Source organism: Haliaeetus albicilla, chromosome 9 (assembly GCF_947461875.1).
Source record: "Haliaeetus albicilla chromosome 9, bHalAlb1.1, whole genome shotgun sequence".
In the NCBI taxonomy this organism is placed as follows: Eukaryota; Metazoa; Chordata; class Aves; order Accipitriformes; family Accipitridae; genus Haliaeetus; species Haliaeetus albicilla.
This window is the reverse complement of record NC_091491.1, coordinates 43211004-43232058: the sequence shown is the minus strand read 5'-3', so window position 1 is coordinate 43232058 and position 21055 is coordinate 43211004. Positions and strand designations below refer to the sequence as shown.

The 21055-nt window shown below is 38.0% G+C and overlaps 1 protein-coding gene across 1 annotated transcript in view; it reads left to right on the top strand.

The window, feature by feature from the left end:
* ARHGEF26 (Rho guanine nucleotide exchange factor 26) overlaps positions 1-21055 on the top strand; it is a 62401-nt gene that overhangs the window by 3469 nt on the left and 37877 nt on the right. The window contains exons 2-5 of the mRNA XM_069792946.1: positions 45-84; positions 2021-2166; positions 8151-8207; positions 12659-12819. Coding sequence (XP_069649047.1) covers positions 45-84; positions 2021-2166; positions 8151-8207; positions 12659-12819 — 404 coding nt within the window. The remainder of the gene's footprint in view (positions 1-44; positions 85-2020; positions 2167-8150; positions 8208-12658; positions 12820-21055) is intronic.

Sequence of the window (21055 nt, the reverse complement as noted above, 5' to 3'; positions counted from 1 at the left end):
GCATTCTTTTAATGTGTATCTATCTCTTTCCTGTTAAAAATCAGAAGAAAATGCTGAAAGGACAAGGGACGTTTGATGGAGAAGGTAAGCCCTTTTTTGTACAGACTTGATAATATGCTTGATCACAAGAGAAGGGAACTTCAGGATCATTTTGCACACTACTTTCTTACGTAGTTGAAGACTAAGTACCTTGTTTTTCAGTAAACTGACTAAAATACGGAACCATAATTTTGTCACTAGGCATACTTTAAGGAATATTTTAAAGAATATGGAATGGCAGGCTAAAAGTGGGGTTTTGTTTGACAGGCTTCTTTTTACTTAAACTCCTGTCCCTCCTAAAAGATGAACTGATTGATATGTCTATCTCAGCCCTAACAGTTCTGTAGAATTACATAATGAGGCTTGTTCTTCCAGCTGTGACTCTTTCCAGGTGCAAGACATAGCTTTTGTGGATCAGCTTATGGGTTTGGGGTCATCACTTGCAGCAAACACCTGAATTGTTATTCTAGTTTATGGTTCATGCAGCTGTTTCTCTTTTACTCATCAGGCAAGGGTGCTGGGGTAAATTCTTTGACCTTGTAATCTTGCTACCTAGGCTTCAAGTTTAAGTGTCAGAAAAACACTATCCATGTATCTGCTTTTTTATGTTACTCATTAATTCTGGGCTTCGCCAAGTTTGCTGCTTTTCCCAATATTTCAAAAAGAAAAAAATTCTTTCCTGGCTATGAGTCCATGGAAGTTTCATTATAGTAACTGCTACTCTCTTGGCTTTTCTCTGCTTAATGCCTCCTTAAGGTCATCTCAGCTGCTGCGTTACCTTCCTTTTCCTCTTGTTTCTATTTTCAAAACTTTCCACGTTGTTCTATTTGCATCACCCCCTATCTTACTCTTACTTTCATCTTTTCTCACACTATCTTCTGATGACGTTTTCCAGATTCTCTTCCAATGGCTCCCTTCTATTTTGGACTGATCCCAACTAATAACTTTCTCTGTAATGCCTCTCTCAGTTCAGTTGCTGTACTCCATTTCCTGTCTTAAAACTATGTAGACACATTCCAAAGAACGGATGCAAAAGGCCAGACCCTGTATAACACTCAGCCAGGTCTGTATGGTCTGGGCAGGTGAAACAGATCCACCCAGCCTGGAGTAGGACTACAGGAGTTGCAGCTGTGCATGGAGCAGCCAGACCTTTCACTTCTTTCCTCTTTCTCTTGTAGGGGGAGATTGGATATTGTCTAAAGCCTGGCCCATCTCTAAAGTACCTTTTAGAGCTTGCTTTCTTAACAGCTTAATCTGTCTGTAGGTTATTCTGGTCTTGAATTTCTCTGTCCTTTCTGTCTGCTTTTGAAAAGGGTGTGTGGTCAAGGAGGTTGGGAAATGGAAAGGCTGTGCTCCACACCTGTGTTTCTTTGCCATTGATATTACTGAATTAATACTGGCAGTACTGTAACACATAATGAGTGTATTTTGTCATAGGCCTCATGCTTATTCAAGCAAGCTTTGAAGTTTCTATTAAGAATAGTTCTGATCTCAAATTTCTGAAATTTGGATCATTTCCTTCTCTTAGTGAAGTGTGAAGGTGGTATTTAAAGCTGACAGAATACAAGTTGGCATGGGTAGTGGATTTACAATGGTCTTGTAGATTAAAATAGCTAGACCTCCAGATTAGTGACTCTGCACTACTGACACGCTTGTTCCATTTTTAAATTGCTGGCTAATTATGAAACATTGTACAGCAAACCAAGGAAGAAAAAATTGTTTTCTGTTTTTTCTTGACAAAGGACACATCTGTTCTTTAATTCAGTCAGTGTGGATCTTTTTGGTAGTGGTACAGTGATCCATTGTTACTGTACTGCACCATTGTCCATCCTAAATAAGATACTATCTTTGTCTGTTGGAGTTTGTGAACAGCACATTGACATTTTGGTTTCTTTCATTATTTAAATGTTACTTACAATTTTTATGAAAGCAACTAAGCTAACTTTCTAGCAATTAATGACATACTGTTGTTGTTTTATAGAAAATGCTGTATTATATCAGAACTATAAAGAAAAAGCTCTGGACATAGATTCTGATGAAGAGTCTGAGCCCCGGGAGCAGAAATTGGATGAAAAGATTGTTTTTCACTATAAGCCCCTGAGATCAACATGGAGTCAGCTGTCCATTGTGAGTATTTGATCATTGTATAGCCAGACAAAGACAGAGTGTGTAAGAATGCGTTGAAGCAAGTCTTTTCACTTGCTACCGGAGTTTTTGGCTGAAGTTTGTCATCTTCTTTTCCCTTCCAAAATATAAGGTGTCTCTGAATATTTTTTTTTTTTTATTGACAAGTTTGCAAGTATTCAGATGTTACTAATCCAAGTCTGGAGGTTTCAATTTAGCTTTTGTATAAGTTTTATGTAAGGTAACTCCAACAGCTTAAAGAAAGCATAAATCATGTTTTCTCAGTCAATTTTAGTAGGTATAGACTGATGCTCCTGCCAGAATCAGTTTTCCTGGTTACCTGACACCTCCCTTTTTCTAGCGCAAGTGTTTGTAGGCTCATGTGGCCACATAACAGACTGGTTAGAGTATGTGATTTGAAATTACCAAGAAAAAAAAATTGGTCTAGTTTATGATGAAATTAAATACAACTTTGAAATGCAAAGGAATTAATATTTCATAGTTTTATGCTTTAAAATACTTTTTTTTTCCTTGAAACTGTGCTGGACAAAAAAAAAAAATAATCAAGCATGCCTCTCTTGTTTGCACATTGAATTTAAGGCCCTGACTTTGTATGTCCCACAGTCACTCAAGATGGCTGCTTAGGCCTTGCCTGCACAGGTGTTGGCAGCCATACTGATGCAGGTCCTTAGCAGAGTTACAGTTTACGCTAATGTATGTTACTGCATTTGGCTGTTCTGAATGAGATAGTGTCAGAAAGCCTGAAAACACAGGTTTAAATCCTAACAGGATGTAAACTCGGGAGTGAAATCTGTGCTTTGTAGTTCCTTTCAATAAATTGGAGTGGTGTGGACCAAACCTTAAACAGGATTTAGTCCTGTTTGGGGGTTTTTTTTGTTTTTTTTGCTAAACTTTGTTTTTCATTTCATAAGAACGACATGGAAGTCCTGATCAATTATTGATCTTTGTTTTACATAAAAAGCAGTGCAATTGAGAAAGTTCATTTTAGGGTCCTGTATTTGGCAAAGACACAGCTGATTCATAAAAGAAAAAAGTGTTTGAATTCACTAAAAAGGTGAATTATACTAAAGAAAAGCTGCAGTTAGTTGCAAACAGGTTTCTGTTGAATTGTTCTAAATTGCTGCAAGCCATCTCTAAGTTGATTTGACTGTGTATGTTTAATGGAAACCATTTTAAAAAAGCTGAGTGTTCAGATGGTGGTATTCTGCTATCCTTAATACAGTCTAGGAAGCATCTGCAGTGGCTTTTTCTTAGTAGCATCATTAAACAAAATAGAATTCAGCTGTTCTAATCAGTATTGTAGTCTTGCTAGCTTCCCTGCTAATAAGCTGGCAAATTAATGATACTAGTTGATATTTCCACAGGCTTTCATTGTATGCATGATTTTGAGACTAAAGAAACTCAAAATTCTGTGTTTCTCTGGTTAATTTTATCCTTTGATCGTTTCTGTGGCTTCTAGAGGGATATCCCTAAAACAAAGGGTTTGGGGATTTTTTGGTTTTTGTTTATGTAACTTACAGAATGTTGTAGATCCTCATCTCTGTATGTGGCATAAGAAAGATTATTACATGCCTGATCACCTAGAATATTTGACAGTTGGGGCCACTGGCTGTATATATCCTATATAAATGAGTTATTAAGCCTCAGCAAGATCTTTTAAGGCTATTTAGATTGTCTCTTTAGAAGAGCTGTCTTGCAGATGTTGATGACCTTTTGCAGTTTAATGTATTGAAATACAAATCCCTCTTTGATTCAGTAATTACGAAGAAGGCAAGACAATGTGGTTTTGAAAAGATTTACTTTCAGTTTTTCAAGAAATCAGATACTTTAAATGTAGTCAATTTCGTTATTGTTACAAAAAAGTTTGTTTAAAATGAAGTCAAATTGGATTTTTTTCTGCCTTCTAGGCAAACTAGCAGTTAAATGTTCAACAGCTGAGGTATTTTGGAAGGAATGCTATTCAGTAATAATAATAATAATTTCAAAACCACTAATTTGTTGTGAGACCAAAATAGTATAAAGATCATCTCGGTAAGAGAACCATTCCTTGCCATGCTTACAGTTACATAAACCAAATTGTTCTTTACGATTTCTACCACAGCAGACTTGTTCAGTGTTTTTATTCAATTTACGGAGTTGGAAGTGGGGAGTATATGGGAAAAGGTAGTGCACTGTGAAAACAAAATATGGGAATCTGAATCTCATAGTGTCTGTGTTTATAACTCTCTGGAAAAATTACATGCTGTCAATGTGTATTAAAAAGTGAGTGTGGAATTGTAACAGGAAGTCAGCTGGGAAATATCAAAGTATTGGGTTTCAACATGGGTTAGGAAAGGAGGAGAATGGTAGGTTTATGCTATTTGTTAGCAGTGACTATGCTAGGAAATGGAGGGGAAAGACAGCAGAATGAATCTACTCTTTCTGCAGGATGTTTCTTTGGCCGTATAGGCTTGACAGCTGATGCAGTTCTGACCAGACTTTCTATCTGAGGGGGGTAGTGAAACCTTCATGTATGGAGTTGTCAAATCCTTTATGATAATAAAAAAAAGGGTGTTTCTATCTTCCTGCAGTGTACGCACACATGTGAAAATAAGATTGAGCTTTTTAGATAGCATTTAAAGTCTGAAATAGAGTGCTATTTAAATCCAGTTCCTTTCAAATTCCTCTCTTGAACCCTCTTCCTCTTTAGATTCCTGTTACAGATTAGACAGCTAGCAGTAGCTAAGCAGATGATTAGGTAAAGAGCTACCTTATGCACTATCTCTGTTCCTTCCAACCTTCATCTGTTAATTTAAAAGTTTAATTTAGGGAGAATAACCAGTATTTCCAAAATATATTCCAAAAGTATCTTTCAATATTTTTGAAGAATTTCCAGCGGTCATAGGCAGTGATACTAACTTGTGTGCTATATTAAATGTATTTACTTCCCAACAAATGCAGCATTCAGTTGGTAATGGATAATGGCAATGTGTATTATTGTGCATGGAAAGAATCACAGCATCAATTAGGTTGGAAGAGACCTCTTGAGATCATCTTGTCCAGCCCCCCTGCTCAAGGAGGGTCAATTGGAGCAAGTTGTCCAGGACTGTGTCCAGTCCTGTTTTTAATATCTCCATGGGTGGAGACCTCACCCCCCCCCCCCCCCCGGACAACCTTTTGCAGAGTTTGACCTGACTGGTGGACTTTGAACTTGAATGTCTGTTTTTTCAGGTCCTTACCATCCAGCCTGGAGAATATGATGCATGTTCACTTTTCATTACTACTGTCAGTGCTGCTGTGATCCTTAAAAAATATTCTTGAGATCTAGCACTGGAAACAGATGTCCCATAGCTGTAATGCTAATAATTACTGAAGTATTTAATATTAAATGGGTGTTTTAGCATCAAGTCCTCCATTTCATGCCCAGAAGATTCAATGTATTCATAGTGCTGCATCAAGATTTTGCATGTTCTCTCAATTGCTGTCTCTCTAACCTGAAACACTTTCCAAGCTTTGGTCATCTTGTGTTTCATTTTTCTGGTAATCTCTTTCTCTGGTTTGGGACAAGCACGGTTGTGACTTTTCTCATTCATTTAAAAAGCTGCCACAAGTTGCTTTACCGAGCCACTCACACTGTCACCTTTCCATGGCTGCCTCTTCTGTGTGGTATCAAAACAAAAACTACCTGGATTTACTGTCAAGGATCTTCAGGCCTGATCTCTGCATTAGCTCTCATTTCTCTCCCCGTATCAAAGGGCTCATGTTCAGTTTGGTGTATGGTGCAGCCACTTAACTGTATTTCTCAAGGAAATATTTCTGGGGATTTTTCCCCCTGCAGCACCTCCTTATTTTGGAGGAATTTCTTGTAAGTAACCACAGAGTTAACCTGTCATTCTTTCATCCTTTCCTCCTGATCTCTATGGTTGAATCAGTCATAACGGAGTTGCTGGAAAAAAGCAGTCCAGTGTGACAATAAGAACATCAGTAGCTGTAGTGTTGGCCCTCTTCCATTCTTTCTGGTTATGTTCTTAGCTTATATTAAGTTTTTGTTTGCATAATAGCACAAATGTGATTTTTAGGATCTTTCAGCTAAAACATTTTGGACACCTCAAAAATAAGAATTGAATTTTTCAGAGTATGCCAAAAATAGTCTCCATATTTGGGCCTCTTTCTCTTTGGAAGTGTTGCCGTTGATTAAGAATAGAAGGTTGAGCCATTTGCTTATGTGATGAATTTATATGTGTACTTTGTATGTATGCACCCATATATGACAAAAAAATGATCACGAAACACAGCTACAGTTTTTTTGAACAGGAATACAGTGGTTGCTGCATTGACCTCACTGGAAATTTGCAGTTGCTGTATTAACAGGAAGCATTGAAATCTCCTGGATATGTTCATAGGTATTTCCGGCATCAGCATATTTTTAGAAAAGTCTTCCACTGCATCCAGAAAGAAGTGACATTGTACTCCCTAATGAGTGCTTTAAAGCTTTCAGGTTGTTGATTGAAAGGTACTTTAATAGAAAGGCATCTAATTAGTTCTTGCTTGGTAGTCAGGCGTGTATGCTTGTGGTGACATAGGGATCTGTAACTTGTGTTCAAAAGACCAGTTACTCGAACACTGGAATATTTATGTTATTTTTGTAAGTACATACATGTGCGTATATACTTCTGTGTGCATGCAAACCGAAGTGCAATGCTTCTTAATGTTGTGCCATCTTTACTCTTGAGCCTGCTGTCCAGGTTTGTGGCGCCTGGTGTGCGGGAATAAAAAGGAACAATATATCCTTCAACATTCCAGGGAACAAGTGGAGTAAGGAGAGAAAGCTGTTGATTATAGTATGTTAGGAGCATTTGGAGAAGACTGAAAGAAAACTGGGAGAATGGAAGTGCATCTGTTGGATCTCATGTCCTTGTGACATACTACTGCTCCACAAAGAGAACAGCATCTTGCACATGTGCAGTGCTGTGCAGTGACCTCTTTCCCCTTCCCTGGTTCACCTGGTTCAGCATGCCATACACAGGTGACCCTCCTGATTGGAGGTCCTGTGTTTAACATTCCTCTAGGAAATGCATAAAGTCAGTCCCTCCTTGGTGCTTTGCTTTCTGGTTTGTTTGTTGGGGTTTTTTGTGTGGCTGGGGTTTTTTGTTTGTTTGTTTGTTGTTTTGTTGTTGTTGTTTTGTTGGTTTTTTTTTTTTAATGTTCTCCTGTTAAATGACATAACATGTGCTATTTGCACCAGGAAAGAATAAACTTCAGGGGTCTCTGGTGTGGAATTTGGTAGCTGAGCATGTGGCTTCAGGCTGTGGAAAATGTGGCTGCGGCTGGAGTTCGTGATGGTTGTGTATGGATACCTGGGACAAACTTGTCTTGATTGATGTGGCTTTAGGGTGCAGAGTGGGGAGAGACATCATTGTAGGGTTGAGGATAGAAATACAGGGGTATTTACTCAGGCATTCGCCATGTCTGTTTAGGGTAAAGCTGGAGCTCCTCCAGAATAATTTTTTGGCCAACAAACTGTCTAGGTAGTTTGTCTACACCTTTAGGTGTGTTTAACAAGTGAAGACCCTAAGATTTTTCAGGCTGACTCGGAAAACAAACCTTGTGATGTATGTCTGTCAGTCAAGAAATCTAACTTAAAAGGAGAAGGCGATTTTCATGCTTGTGTGCGTGTAAAATCCAGGGAGGTTGTGTAGGGTGACCGTGATTCAACTGTGCATGCTTTTGCTGCAGTAGTTCTGTGTTTGTGTCTTGGGATAGTTTTTAATGAAATTTAGTTCTTTCAATAAGTCAAATGGCAGACGTTACTGACTTAATTTTTTTTTATTTCTGCTGGTTGATTGCCATCTTTCTAAAGTGGCCAGATTCTTTAGCTGAATACTTAGTGCAAGGTTTTGATAGTCCTGTTTGTTTTGTGGTTTGTTTTTTGTTTTTTTTAAATCACATTTTTCTACAAGAGATGTTAATTTTTATTTATTTTTTAGGTAAAGAAGAATGGGTTATCGGAAGCAATCGGCCAAGAAGAAAGAAAAAGGCAGGAGGTACTCTTTAAAGTCACACGTTCTTTTATGATTGTTTGTTGTTTACGATTGTTGATTGTTTAGGGATGCACTGCGTGCCTGATTTAATACTTTCTATTTGTTGATAAGGAGACAAGTTCATCACACTGCTTTGTGTCCTAGAGTGAAGCGTCTTCTCTCCCGAGGGAGAATAAATAAACAAAACCTGCCTCTTGCTGATGTGCGTATGTCCCTGCCACGGGTCTCCTGCCAACATCCCACGGCTCTTGCTGGAGGAGTGGCTCCTAGGTATGCTCACTCCAGCAGACACAGCCTGGTTGATGTCTACTCAGTAGCAGCAGACAGTCACTGCTGCAGTTGCTGCTGCGTGCTATCTTGGGGAAGGTGTAAAATGAACCTTGTGTTCACAGAGGGTAGGAGGTGGCACATAAATTTTGAAAGGCAGTGAGGAGCAAAGAACAGCGTTTTACAATGCCCCTCAGTTGTAACTAATCCTGTGAGCAATTGTGAACAATTCTGAACATGTGAGCACTGTGTATCTGATGTAACTAACCTTTTTTCTTTCACACTGAAATGGAGTAAGTGCATCCATGCTGTCAACAGCACAGACAACAGCAGCAATTACTGATGTAGTTATCTTTTCTCTCTCTGTCTCTTTCCCCTTTGCTCCTTTTGTCCTCTTTATCCGCTTTCCTCTTCCACTTTGCTCCTTTTGTCCACTTTATCTGCTTTACCCTCCTTCCTTACTTACAGGGTCTATATCAAAATGAATGAGAGGTGTTGAAAAGAATAGCCTGACCTAGCCAGCTATATACCTGCAGTTCTTGAGGTATGTCCTTCAATAGGAAAAAAACCCAAGCTTTTTTGGCTAGAAACACTGTAGCATTACCTGCCACAGTAATTTGTTCCAATATTTTCATTTTGCTTCAGGACATACCTCAGTGAATGTAGCTGAGTGAGACCTGACTGGGGTTTTCTGTGAAGTTCACAGATGTGTATAGTGAGCCTCCAATATTAATTTAGCTGCATGACCTACAGCTGTTGCGTTCATACATGGAATACAGAAACATCTTGTATTGCGTATATGAGATTTAGACAATGGTTTGTTGGGGGGTTTTTTGTTTTTTTTTTTTTAATAATGCTACATTTCTTTCGCTATCTTCTTTTGCTTTTTGGGGAGAGGAGACTGTGCAGCAGTTCAGGCCATGTGTTTTGCTTTTCTGTCTCCTCCTGCTGGGAAGCTTTGAGACACAAGGCATTTATTTCAGTCATATCCTTTAGGACCCTTTAGTCTATGTTTCCTAGAGTCATATTTACATCCCTTCAAAGAGAATAAGTTCTTTAGATGCCTTTTAAATGTAAAGTCTTTAATGTTACCAAAAACGTTTTCAAGCCTGAGGGATTTTTTTATTTGAATATTAGAGGCCCGTTCTTTCAGAGGGAGCCTAAATAAATATTCTTAAGATGTAGCTGTACTACCAAGTTGTGCTTGTGCTGTATTTCTTTTAAATTGCCTTTTATCAATTATTTTTCATCTATTTCTTAAGTTGCTTTTTAGAGCCTATTAGATTATATTGTCACTGCAGAAAAATATACTTGTTTGCTTCCTACCTTGATCAAATGGCAATGTCATGCATTCATATGCATCCCACTTCCAGAACACATTAGTGAGATGGATCTCTGTGCATCTTTTGTCTAGAGAAAATGTGTCATATAGACAGACTGATTAGAACTAAATTTTCGATAGATCTTCTTTTCTTGCAAGCTGGAAACTCTGTGTATGTGTGTACAAACTGCAGTGTACATCTGGCCTCTTAAACTGTCCATCAGGATTCAAACATCTGCTTACCTTGATATCATGCAAATGAACCACAGTACAGTTTCAGATGTCATTCAGAAACACTGTTAGCAACCACCTGGTAAATGCCACCCCAGCCTCTGAATGTGGTGTAGTTACTGTACGTCAAAGTCAAGATGGCTTCTTAATCCTTTTTTTATTTTTTATTCTCCAAAATGTGTTTGGGTCATGGTAGGATGATGCTTCTACACATTAGAAGCAAAGTATCTTTCTTTGACCCATTTATTTCTGACTATGCTAATGACTTTCTGTTACCAAACTGGAAGAAGTCCATGAGGGTCCTCAGTAAAAGCATAAACAAACCCCCTCCAGAACAGTAATAATAAGAGAGCTTGTATACTTTCCTGTGTTGAAAAATGTCTGCATAGAAACCAATTAGCCGTGGAACTCCACAGCAATCGTTAGGTAAATCCTTTCTTTGTGAGCACAGCTGGGACAAGTACAGTGAGGCTGAAGATTGGAAATGTAAGTTCTGGGCAAAGGCCAAAATGCCCTTTTTAGGCATCTTTCTGCACATTGTTAGCCAAGCGGTAGGTAGATCTGCCACCAGAGTTTGGCTGACGTGTGTGTTCTCTAGATTCTTGAGGCTGATGGAGTTGGCAGGTAGGCAATTTAATGTTATTTTAAGCATCACCTTTTCATATCTTTTTGCATAGCAGTATTCACTCGTGAATAACACGTAGTATGTGGTAGCTGTTACATAGCTGCTGCTGTATCTCTCACCAGATCCCTTTAGCTTTTTAGGCAGGTAATAAGATGAAGACACTACTGATACGTACATTAGACTTCCTTTCCTTGTATGTGTAATGGCCCTGTAGGTTTTCTGTGGAGTGCAGTTGTCTTTGCACTGCATAAACCTTTAAAGCTTCAGCTAAAGCAGATTTTTTTTTTTCTTCCCCAAGAAATCCAAACCTTGTTATTTCATTATTAAAATCTCAGTTCTTTTGAAGAAGACTTTTTAGAAGGTTAGAAGGGCAAAAATAATTTTGAAAGCACAGTCTGGGAACGCTGAGACTCAGGATACCCAAGAGAAATTGTGTTTGATCAAAAGCTTACCTTAGTAACACCAGCAGAATTCACTAGACTTGAGCTCTTTGAGAAATCTTATGAACAAATGTCCCCCGCAGAATGTTCTGCATTTTTTTCCCCGGTATGGTTTGTCTCAGTGGGCAGCTGGGAATATTCAGGAAGACTGCCTTCAACCTGCCCATAGTCTCCCTTGCTTTTATACCTGGTCATGGAAGAGCAGGGTTTCTGTAGAGCACATACATCAGACCATCGAAGTGAACTCCTCCTGTAGACTGTCAGGTGCAAGACCCTCTCGCTGTCTCTCTCTGTGTTTGTAGAGGCATGGGCATTAGCCTTTCTAAATACTCAGATCTGCACTGCTGCATTTAAAGTATATATTTCTCCTTTGGTTTGAGAATGCCTAGGGAAGTTAGTTGCAAATAACTAATGAAATTATACATGCAAGTATTAACATTAGTTATATTGAGAACAAAGTTACGTTACCTCTGCTGATGGTATTATTCTGTGTTAGTAATGCCTGGAAGGCATTGATGACAAATGTGACTTGGAGCTCGTGACAAAAGGCTTCATGAAAATTATTTAATTTTTTTCCGTCTATATACGTACAAGAACTCTATTAGATTAACAGCAAATAAAGCCTAGAGAGGTAGAAGATGTCTAAAAGCTGAATAGGTTTCTATGTGAGATGTGAAAATTTCCAATGGAACAAGTATGGGGATTTCAAAGTCCAAGAGTCCATTAAAAGTTTGCTTTGTATGTCAGCCAGCTGATGGAAGTTACAGTGGCTACTCCTTAAGTGGTAGGCTGATAAAACAGAGAAGTTGTTTGTGGGAGGTGAGGGAATGTACTGGAGGTCTGCCTGGCTGGTGTCTGGTCACTAATCGCTAACGGGATAGTGGCTGCCACCCCCTCCTGTCTGCTCTGCCTCCAGGCTTCTGTCCCTGCTGCAGATAGCTCAGCTTCTCATCTGCCTGCTCCTAACTTCATGTTTTAAAAGCGATCGAGGTTATCACTGCTGATACATGACTAAAACCTGAATTTTGCAAAGCATTTTCCTTTTCTGCAGAGTTCTGTTACCCAAGAACGCTTTCAAGTAAATAACTTAGCAGCTTCCGTTTAAAAAGAGCAAAAGCAAAACTGGCTGGTCAACAGTAGTCTGACTGATATGAACCTTCCAACCAGACCACAGAAACAGACGTGGTTTTGGTTTTTTTGTTTTGTTTTGTTTTGGGTTTTTTTAATTAAAAAAAAAAACAAACCCAAAACAAAACCCACCTCTCAGGAGTATGAATGAGGAGTGAAAATAGTTGTGAAAATGTGAAAATAGTTAAGTTTTTCATTTTAACTTTTTGCAGTTGCATTGAGAAGTCTGAATATAGACTTTTTTTAAAAGTCTTTTTTTCTAATATTACATCACTTATTTGAAGTAAATGGTGTAACTATCATGGAAATGAATATTTATGTTACAATCTCTAGCTTACATCCAATAACTTTTGCTTTGCACCCTTCCTCCACATTTTCCTTTAAAAAAAAAAAAAGCGCCTAGTCAATAGTAAGTCTTTTCTCTCCTCCCTCCACTTTGCAGGCGATATTTGAAGTGATATCTTCCGAGCATTCTTATTTGCTGAGCTTGGAGATTCTGATCCGGATGTTTAAAAATTCCAGGGAACTGAGCCTCACAATGACCAAAACAGAGAGCCATCACCTTTTCTCCAATATCACAGATGTTTACGAAGCAAGCAAAAAGTAAGTGTAGCAATGCATTTCTACATTTTTAAAAAATTACGCATTTTTAAAATTATAAATTTAAATTAAAAATTTAGCAATTATAAATGTATTTACAATACTGGTTTTTTTTAATTGTACCTGAGGCGTGATTAGTGGTAGTCAAAATATCTTTCAAGCAGGTAATGAAATGTATACAAAGTAATATCTTTAGTGTTACCACAAAATGAAGGAACAGCTGCAAGGTAGGAAATTCAGCAAAAATTTAGGCCTGACAATTTAAGAATGAGATGTCAAATGCTGCACGTGTTAATATGCAGAGTTGTAGTTTTTTATAAGCTGTAAATAAATCAGAATGAAATTTGATTCTCTGTTCTTTGAGAGCACCAAAATATATGTGCTCTGCAGTGCTAAAGAATCATTTCATGTAATACAAACAGCTAAGGTTTTATTTTGCTAACCATAGATTCTGGTTTTGTAATATCCGTAAGCCCCTTTTTATTTGGATTGTATTTTCCTTACATATCTCACAGGTAGGTCCTTGAATAGTAGAGCTTTGGTTAGTACTATCTGTGATATGTGGTAGTATTTGCAGAGACAGGCTATGCCTTACCTTTGCTCTTGTTCTCTGAGGCATCTTGCTTTTATTTGGAAAAATCTTGACTTTTCTTGCCAGAACACACTCTATCTTTAAAGTTGAACAGTTGTTTACTTTTCTGGCTGTACTGATTTAGTAAGGAGAGCTTACAGGTAAGCTGAACTAGAGATGTCAGACTATTATTTTAATACCTGTTTGAACATAAAAGCAGGTTTCTTGTTGGAATCTCAGTTAACCATTTTAGAGTGGTAACCATTTCTTCCAAATGTTTGAAGATGGAAAACATGAGTAACAGTGGACATGCACATGAGTTTGACAGACTCACATTGCCACTATGTTTGAGCTCACATTTAATGGGGATAGGCATGGTATTAGTTTCCCTGAAAACTGGTAGGGAAGGAAAGAACATAGTGTATTTTAGTAGAAATAAGCAGGTTAATCCTTCAAATCTAAACAGTTCCTAAGCTAAATGTTGATACATTAAGCATTCATACTTAGTCTTTACAGTCTATCAAATTAAGCTTAGTCTGCCCTTATTAAACTGTTAAAAAATTGAGCAAGAGTTTCATACTTGCCCTTAAGAACTGACTCTTGCCAGTGTTTTCCTTAATCAGATGAATCACTGTTTACTTTGTACTGAGTACTCAATGTGCAGCATACTGTGTGACTGTGGTTATCTTTTATGTAAACAACATAGGCATTTTACTGTTTATGAACAGTGCTGTGCATGCCATAGTACCTGACACAGAGACTTGTATTTCTGTTAAAAAGATGATCTGCTGTGCTTTTTTTTTTTTTTTGGTAACTTTCTTCAGTAAAAGTCAATAACAAGAAAAAAGTTACAATACAAATAGTGCCTAATGAAAAGGAAATGTTGGCAGATCTTGCACAATACGAATGCTGAAAAGTCTGTTTTATGATTGCTGATAATTACTGCTAGCATTACTTAATACAGGACAAGCATGTGTACATGCACTCACAGTGTACTTAAGGGTTACGAATACTTAAAGGTCTATTTCAAAAAGTTGTTTAATGAGGCTTTGCTTTGTTATAGTTTGTTTGTTATCCTAGCCTGGTTAATAGCAATATCAGCAGGTGAATTACTGTGGTCTACATAACTAAAATTAAAAATGTCTATGCTTCTTTTCTTATACCTTGTTTCCAGCTTGAAATCAAGCACAATGGCTAAAGGATGCACATGGCCTATTTAAGATACTGATTGATCTTAACTGTAGCACTGTACAACTTTAAATATCTCTCTCTCTACCTATGGAACAGAAAAATACTAGCCTTCTTTTGGAAATGGGGCTAATGGTTGGATAAGGAATCTGTCAGGCTAGGAATATCTTTGGAGTCAGTCCTTCCCACCCGTTCAGCTTTTTTTGGGGGGGGGGGAGGGTTGGGGGGGGTGTTTTGTTTTGTTCCCTTTTTCTTTTGTCCCCTTTGTTTCCTTCTTCTAGAAATTGTGATGTTCTGAATTCTTCAGCATTAAACCCACATTTAGCTTTGTGGAACTTCTCAAGTTTCATGTTCCCAGTCACGGTAGTGTCCTTTCTTGGCTTCTCTTTCTCTGAAGCCCCACAAAGTCTGTGGATTTTTACATCAGTTGTGCAGCGGTTTGACTTTTTCTTCTGAAGTTTATGCAGTAATAAGATTTGTTTCATGGGGCATACATGTAAGAGTCTAATGTATTGTGTCAAGTGCAAACCTAATTTAGGAGCTATATAATAGGTGTACATTTGGACTTATTCAGTATACCTTCATTTCTTCATCCCCCTGTTGCCTTTTGTTTCTCTCTCATTCTTATAATTGAGGTCTTTTGCCAGAAGTTGGATATTGTCTGAATCCACAGCCACCACAGGAATGAGAGTTTTATGACAGCAGTGTTGTCAGGGGGTGCAGGTTATCAAAGTCCTTATTTTCAAGCAGTAGTACTTTTTAAAGGCTTCTCCTACATTTCATGTAAAATGTGAATTGTAAAGTATCGTGAGCCTTTTTTTTGCTAGACAAGTGTTGATGTCACAGAATCGTCATGTATTAGAGGGTAATTGCCATCTTTTTTAGATAGCTTAATAGAAATCAAAGGCTTCATTAGCCTGCAGTCTTTGCCTCTCCTTTGGGTTGCTTCTGTAGGACACAGCTGACTATACTAGTACAGCTGTATGCATAGGGGTGTGTGTGTTTTTTTTCCCCCGTGTTTTTCCCTGTGTTGAATAAGCCTTCCAAATCATTAAATCCAGTTTCTCACTTAAAATATTTAAAGCAGAGATGGGGGTGGGGAGAGCAGTATTTTTAGGGGAATTCTTATAACCCTTTTGATTAATAGTCTTCAAAGGAAGGGGGGGGGGGGGGGGGGAAGAATGGAAAAATACCACACTAGCCTAAAATTATAATCTTATTCTTTCTTGTGTGGAAAGTCAAATGGTTTAAGAACTTGTTTTTTTATAACTTGGAGTAAAAACAGAATTCATAACTCCTTCTTAAATTTAAATGAAAACATATTTTGTTTCCTGAGTTATGTAATACTGTTAAACTATACCAAATTTTGTGTTGGCTTTCTACAATCTTATTTGTGTAAATAATGGAAATTATTTTGAAACAGAAGCCTCTTTCTTGGTATCTCCAAACTATTGCTTCCCATTTTCAAGGTCTTTCAAGGTAGCAAAATCCATCCTTTTGTTATAAAATTGTAATAAAATTGAGGATCTGTCCCCTTATGCTGTATTTTAAGCAGCCTTTCCTTTACTAAAAAATACAGTCTTGAGTACGAGTGTAGTTATCAGTGGTTTTGGTTGCTCAGACAAAAGTTTGGTGAGCTGAAGAACGTGAACTGATAAAAATACTACCTTTTAGTCAAAATTGCTTAAAGCTTATATCTAGGAACTTTGACTTAGAACATGTTTAATGGAAACTCTCCAGAAACACCAAGATAGGCTTCTAATGCATGACAAGGCCATTTCTGAGGGAACAAAGCTGCCTTTGTTAGAAGCAGAATACAGACAGCAAAGACTGTCTCTGCTTTTGGGAGCTCATTGGAATTTCTCTAACAAAGAAGAGTTGATCTGAATAATTTGTGCAGCATACAATGTGTTTATGGAAACATCCTGTAAGGTGGCTTCAGAAAGCTTAAGTCTTTTATTGTGTATTTGCCTGTACATGTAATATGGGAGTTCATAACTGATAGAACACAAAATCACACAAATTGCAACCCGAGTCAGTGTGAGCTGTTAGATTGAGATGTAAGCTTGTGGGGATGCCATAGGCCAGCTTATTCAGAAATAAAAGCTTGTGTAGTCTGACAATACTGCACAATCAATCTCACTAGTAAGAAAAGCTCTCTCTAGTCTAAGTACGTGGTGCAAAAGAGGTCAGTTTCCCAAGAGCCTGTCTTGGGAAAGTGGAGTTACAGGGAAATTCGTGAAATGTCTTGAAGAACAATTGGTCTGACAGGTCAAATCATGAAATTTGTAGGAGAAGGGAAAGCTTTAGCATATTGTTTCTCTCTGCCACTAGGCCAGCAAAAGGCAAAAAGCTTATGGAATATCAGAGGATTAGCATTAGCAGAAAAAGACACAAACAAAAAGTATTTTGACAGGTTCTGACTGTTCTTAAACTCTGTGTCTTGATTTCGGTAGAGAATCCCCTGTGGGTTTGTGGGGTAGGTTAACATCTTGTCTGAGTATCTTTAAATTAATTTTACATGTGTGAATATATATTAGGAACCAGGTAAGCTTTCTCATAGCACTTTTTTGAAATTAGGTTAATGTTTCGCCTCTTTCCAACATACTTTTAAATGATGCAGCTTCATCTTTTTCTATAGGAAAATACAGTCCTAGTGTTCATTTAAGAACTGTGTGTATTGAATCAGTTAAGTAGGCATTAAAAACATTACTTTTAGAGAATGCAAAGTTCTGTTGCTCAGTTTCTTTGGAAGATTGCAAAAAAAAACCCCACAAAACCCCCATATAATAAAAAAAAAAAGTAAAAATAAAAAATTAAATGCTGTAAGTAGACCCTGGGTGATTCAGGTGAACTCTAATGAAAGAAAACTATTCATATGTTAGAGATCACCAATTTGATTTCCAGGTAAGACAGTGATACAAGTCATTAGCATCCTGTTTTCCTATTTGGTCTAGACTGATGGTCTTAGTCTGTGTTCTGTATTTTATCACAGTTCTTGCCATTAGCAATTTTTGAAGAAAGCTGAGTAATGTCTCAAGGGCATCCAGCTGAGTGTGGCTACCCTGTTGGATAAGTGACACTGAGGTGTGATCTGGGGGAGAATTTCTGTGCTCTTTCAAAGAAAGTTGTTCATACTGGATGTTTTGAAGCAGATAAGTGGCTTCCTCATCAGTAAAGCTGAGTGATTATGTTGGACATAGTGGACAGAGTAATGGGGACAAGAGGGACAAAAGTCCTCCCAGATGATTGGGAAGCAGGATGTGATGCACCTGTGGCTCCGTGCAGAAGCCATGTGTTGCCCTGACCCACAGCAGGTGCTGGTGAGCACTCAGATCATACATATTCTTGGGTTTTCCAGGTGTTGCAGAGCACTGCTGAATTTACCATTTGTGGTTTCTGCCTTTCTCCCAGCCTTGCTGCATGATCTGCTTTTACTGCTGATGGGGCCTTTTTTGATTGTCAGGAGATTCCAGGGATTCTGGAGGACGTATTGTAGAGCAGTGAGGCCAAAATGCCGTATTTTTTTTTCTTTACATTTTAGATGCCCACAGAACACATTTATGGATTTGCATCATATTGATGAGTTGGGACTGTGCATTTATCCTTGTGTTTACTCAGATTGCTTCCTTCATGGTTTGTTCTGACATAAGCACTCTTTGCTGAACTCTTTGGCTTTAGTATGTAGGAATTATTTGTTTAGAGAGCTCTTCTGGCAGCTGAAATAACTCTCTGGGTTGACCTGCACTGTTTCTTTGCAAATGACTAGCAGTGTTGGTAAAATAACTTTAAAATAATATGCAGTTGGTATTTGCATTCCTAGCCCAGTGATTGTTTTATAATTTAGCTTCCTTATTGGAGTCAAGATTAGATATATGACTTCAATACTTGGGAACAACAAATCTGAACAGAATCATACTTCCCTCAGCTCATTTTCTTGGGTGAATGCAACTTAAGAGAAAGAATGCTTTTTTTTTTCCTTAATGAGTTTAGAAATTTTTTTACATATATATGCATTGTATAATAATTAATTTAGTAAATACCTGGCAATTACCTATACAAAAAGTGCCCTTGAGGAAAATACCTAGTTTTGCAGAAAATAAGCCTTTAGCTTCAAATTATTCACTTAAACATATTGAAAAGAATACCCCAAACTCACAGATATCCACCCATCACCTTCATGGTATATTTTCATGCTATATAAATAGACTAAACTGTTGCCAGCTGCTGATAATTGTAGGAGGACACTATAGGAAGATATTCAGGCGGTGACTGCCACAGTGCCTGGAGAAGGATGAGACTCTGTGCTCCACTGTGTGCAAGCCTGTTCTTCCCGCCACTGCTGCACTGCCCTCCTTGGTAAACCTGGACTTGGATCCCAGAGCTCTCCTCTCCTGTAGCTGACGTGTCACCTGCAGTCACAGGGAGACCAAAGCAGGGAAGTGCTTTTTTGGCCGGTACCTATGGAAAAGTTTCTCAGCCCCAGATATTCACTGTTGATAGTGAGCTGTGGCGGGGTCACCAATGGGGATGGGTTTAACTCTTAAAAGATGTTCTGAGAACAGTCAGTGGTTTAACATAACATTGTTTTAGAGTAGGAAAGAGAAGTGAAACGTTTTTCAGTATGTTCCCTTCTGTCCTGTGTAAAGTCCTGTTCGAGCTGTCCATTGCGTTTGCCATTTCAGATGCCCCTCTGAAGGAGTGTCAGCTAATCATGAAGAAAACTGAATCTGTTCACAATTTGCTTGTCTCTGGCTTGTGTGATCCTCTGTGAAATTAAATGTAGCTTGTGTTAGATTTCACAGTCTCTACTCAGGCATCCTTTGCCTTCACGCCTGCTCAGAGGTGTTGTAAAAGATCACTTTTGGAGAGGCTGTCTGAGAATCCTCAGTAACGCTGCGCATGGCACAGAAAGCGTTGGTGGAGGGCATTTGCCGTTGTGTGTCTGTTACCAGTGAATTTAGCCTGAGCCTGAAGTCAGTTATTAAAATCAGATGAGACTAGAAGCTGGAATAAACTTGCCTTACTTTGTCACTCTAATGGATTGTACAGTATCTTCAAGAAACACCAACATAAACATAAAACTTCAATTGTCTTTATGGTTCTTTTTTTCCAGTGCTGGATATATGAGATTTACGTTTTAGTTGCATAAAACTTGTATTTCTTCAGAAAATCTTCGGTATCCCAAGGGTCATTTGTGGTATCATTTAAATGCTGACAATGTAACCATGTTTTTGTTTCTCTAGCATCCTGCCTCTGTGGTGTTTTACCCAGCAGATCTTTAAATGCTTGTCAAGCTTTGCACAGACACAGTTTAATCCATTTAAAACAGTATTAGCTGGTGCAATCTGTTAAGGAGACCTTTGGATCGTGTTAATGATTGTGTTTACTTATTTTGCTAATTAAAATAGACACTATGTAGCTGGATTTTGTTTAAAAAAAAAAAAATAAAAAAAAAATCAAGGCAACTGATTTGCCAATGTTTTCCACATCCCTGGAGTTGCCGTCTCATGCTTTGCTGAGTAGACCCTTCAGGGCATTGTTTCTGAAAGTTTACATGATTACTACATTAGTAGTACATTAAGTATCTTGTTTGGGTTTTGGGGTTTTTTTTATTTGGCAGTGTAGATATACCCTCTATATATCAGCTGTTTTTACCACGTAATCAAAACCTAAATGACCTCTGTTTGCCAAGATCAAGAGTAGCAGATGAAGGTCCTCTCATTACAAACTGCAATACTGACTGAAGGATAGAGGGAACCCATTCTTTTGATGACTTTTCTCATGAGTTTTCTAGAGTAAATCAGGGTGTTTTTCAACACTTTATTTTTTTTCCCCCTAACTTCACTGAAATAATATGATTGCAATATTCTCAAGCATTTGCATGCCAGAGGAAGAAAGAATTGAACAGTTCTGCTCAACCTTCTTCTGTGGTAGGGTTGAGTTCACCTGAAAAGACACAGGATACAGGCTGCACCTTGAACCACTTGGCTGTTTTCTGTGTTACTCTGGTTTTCTCTTAAGGCCTTTGCGATCTCTCCCATGTAATACTGTCTCTGGTTCTTCTTTTCTCTTCCCCACAAAACATGATTCTACTTCCTTATCTCAGTTGAACTGGCCTGACAGCAAATGCCGGGGAATAGTGAGCGGTCATGTGTATATTTCTCAGAAAAAGGTTCAGTAAAAGAAATGGGAAAGCACCCAAGGCTGTGAGATATCAGTTACAACTGCTGTGTCATCTCAACTGCATGATTGTAGATGTGCATTTTTATTGATTTTTAATTGTGGTTGCTGAAGCTTGACAATATTAACAGTGTTTGTCAGATGAAAGGTAATTAAGTTTCTATTTTAAATTTATAAAAACGGTATTCTTAAATAGTGGCCATTGGAAACTTACTTTGTTTTACCTCTATAGAGAATTCTACTAATTTTTTTCTTGCCTGTATATACTTGTATTCAAAACTTCATTTGCATGCTGTC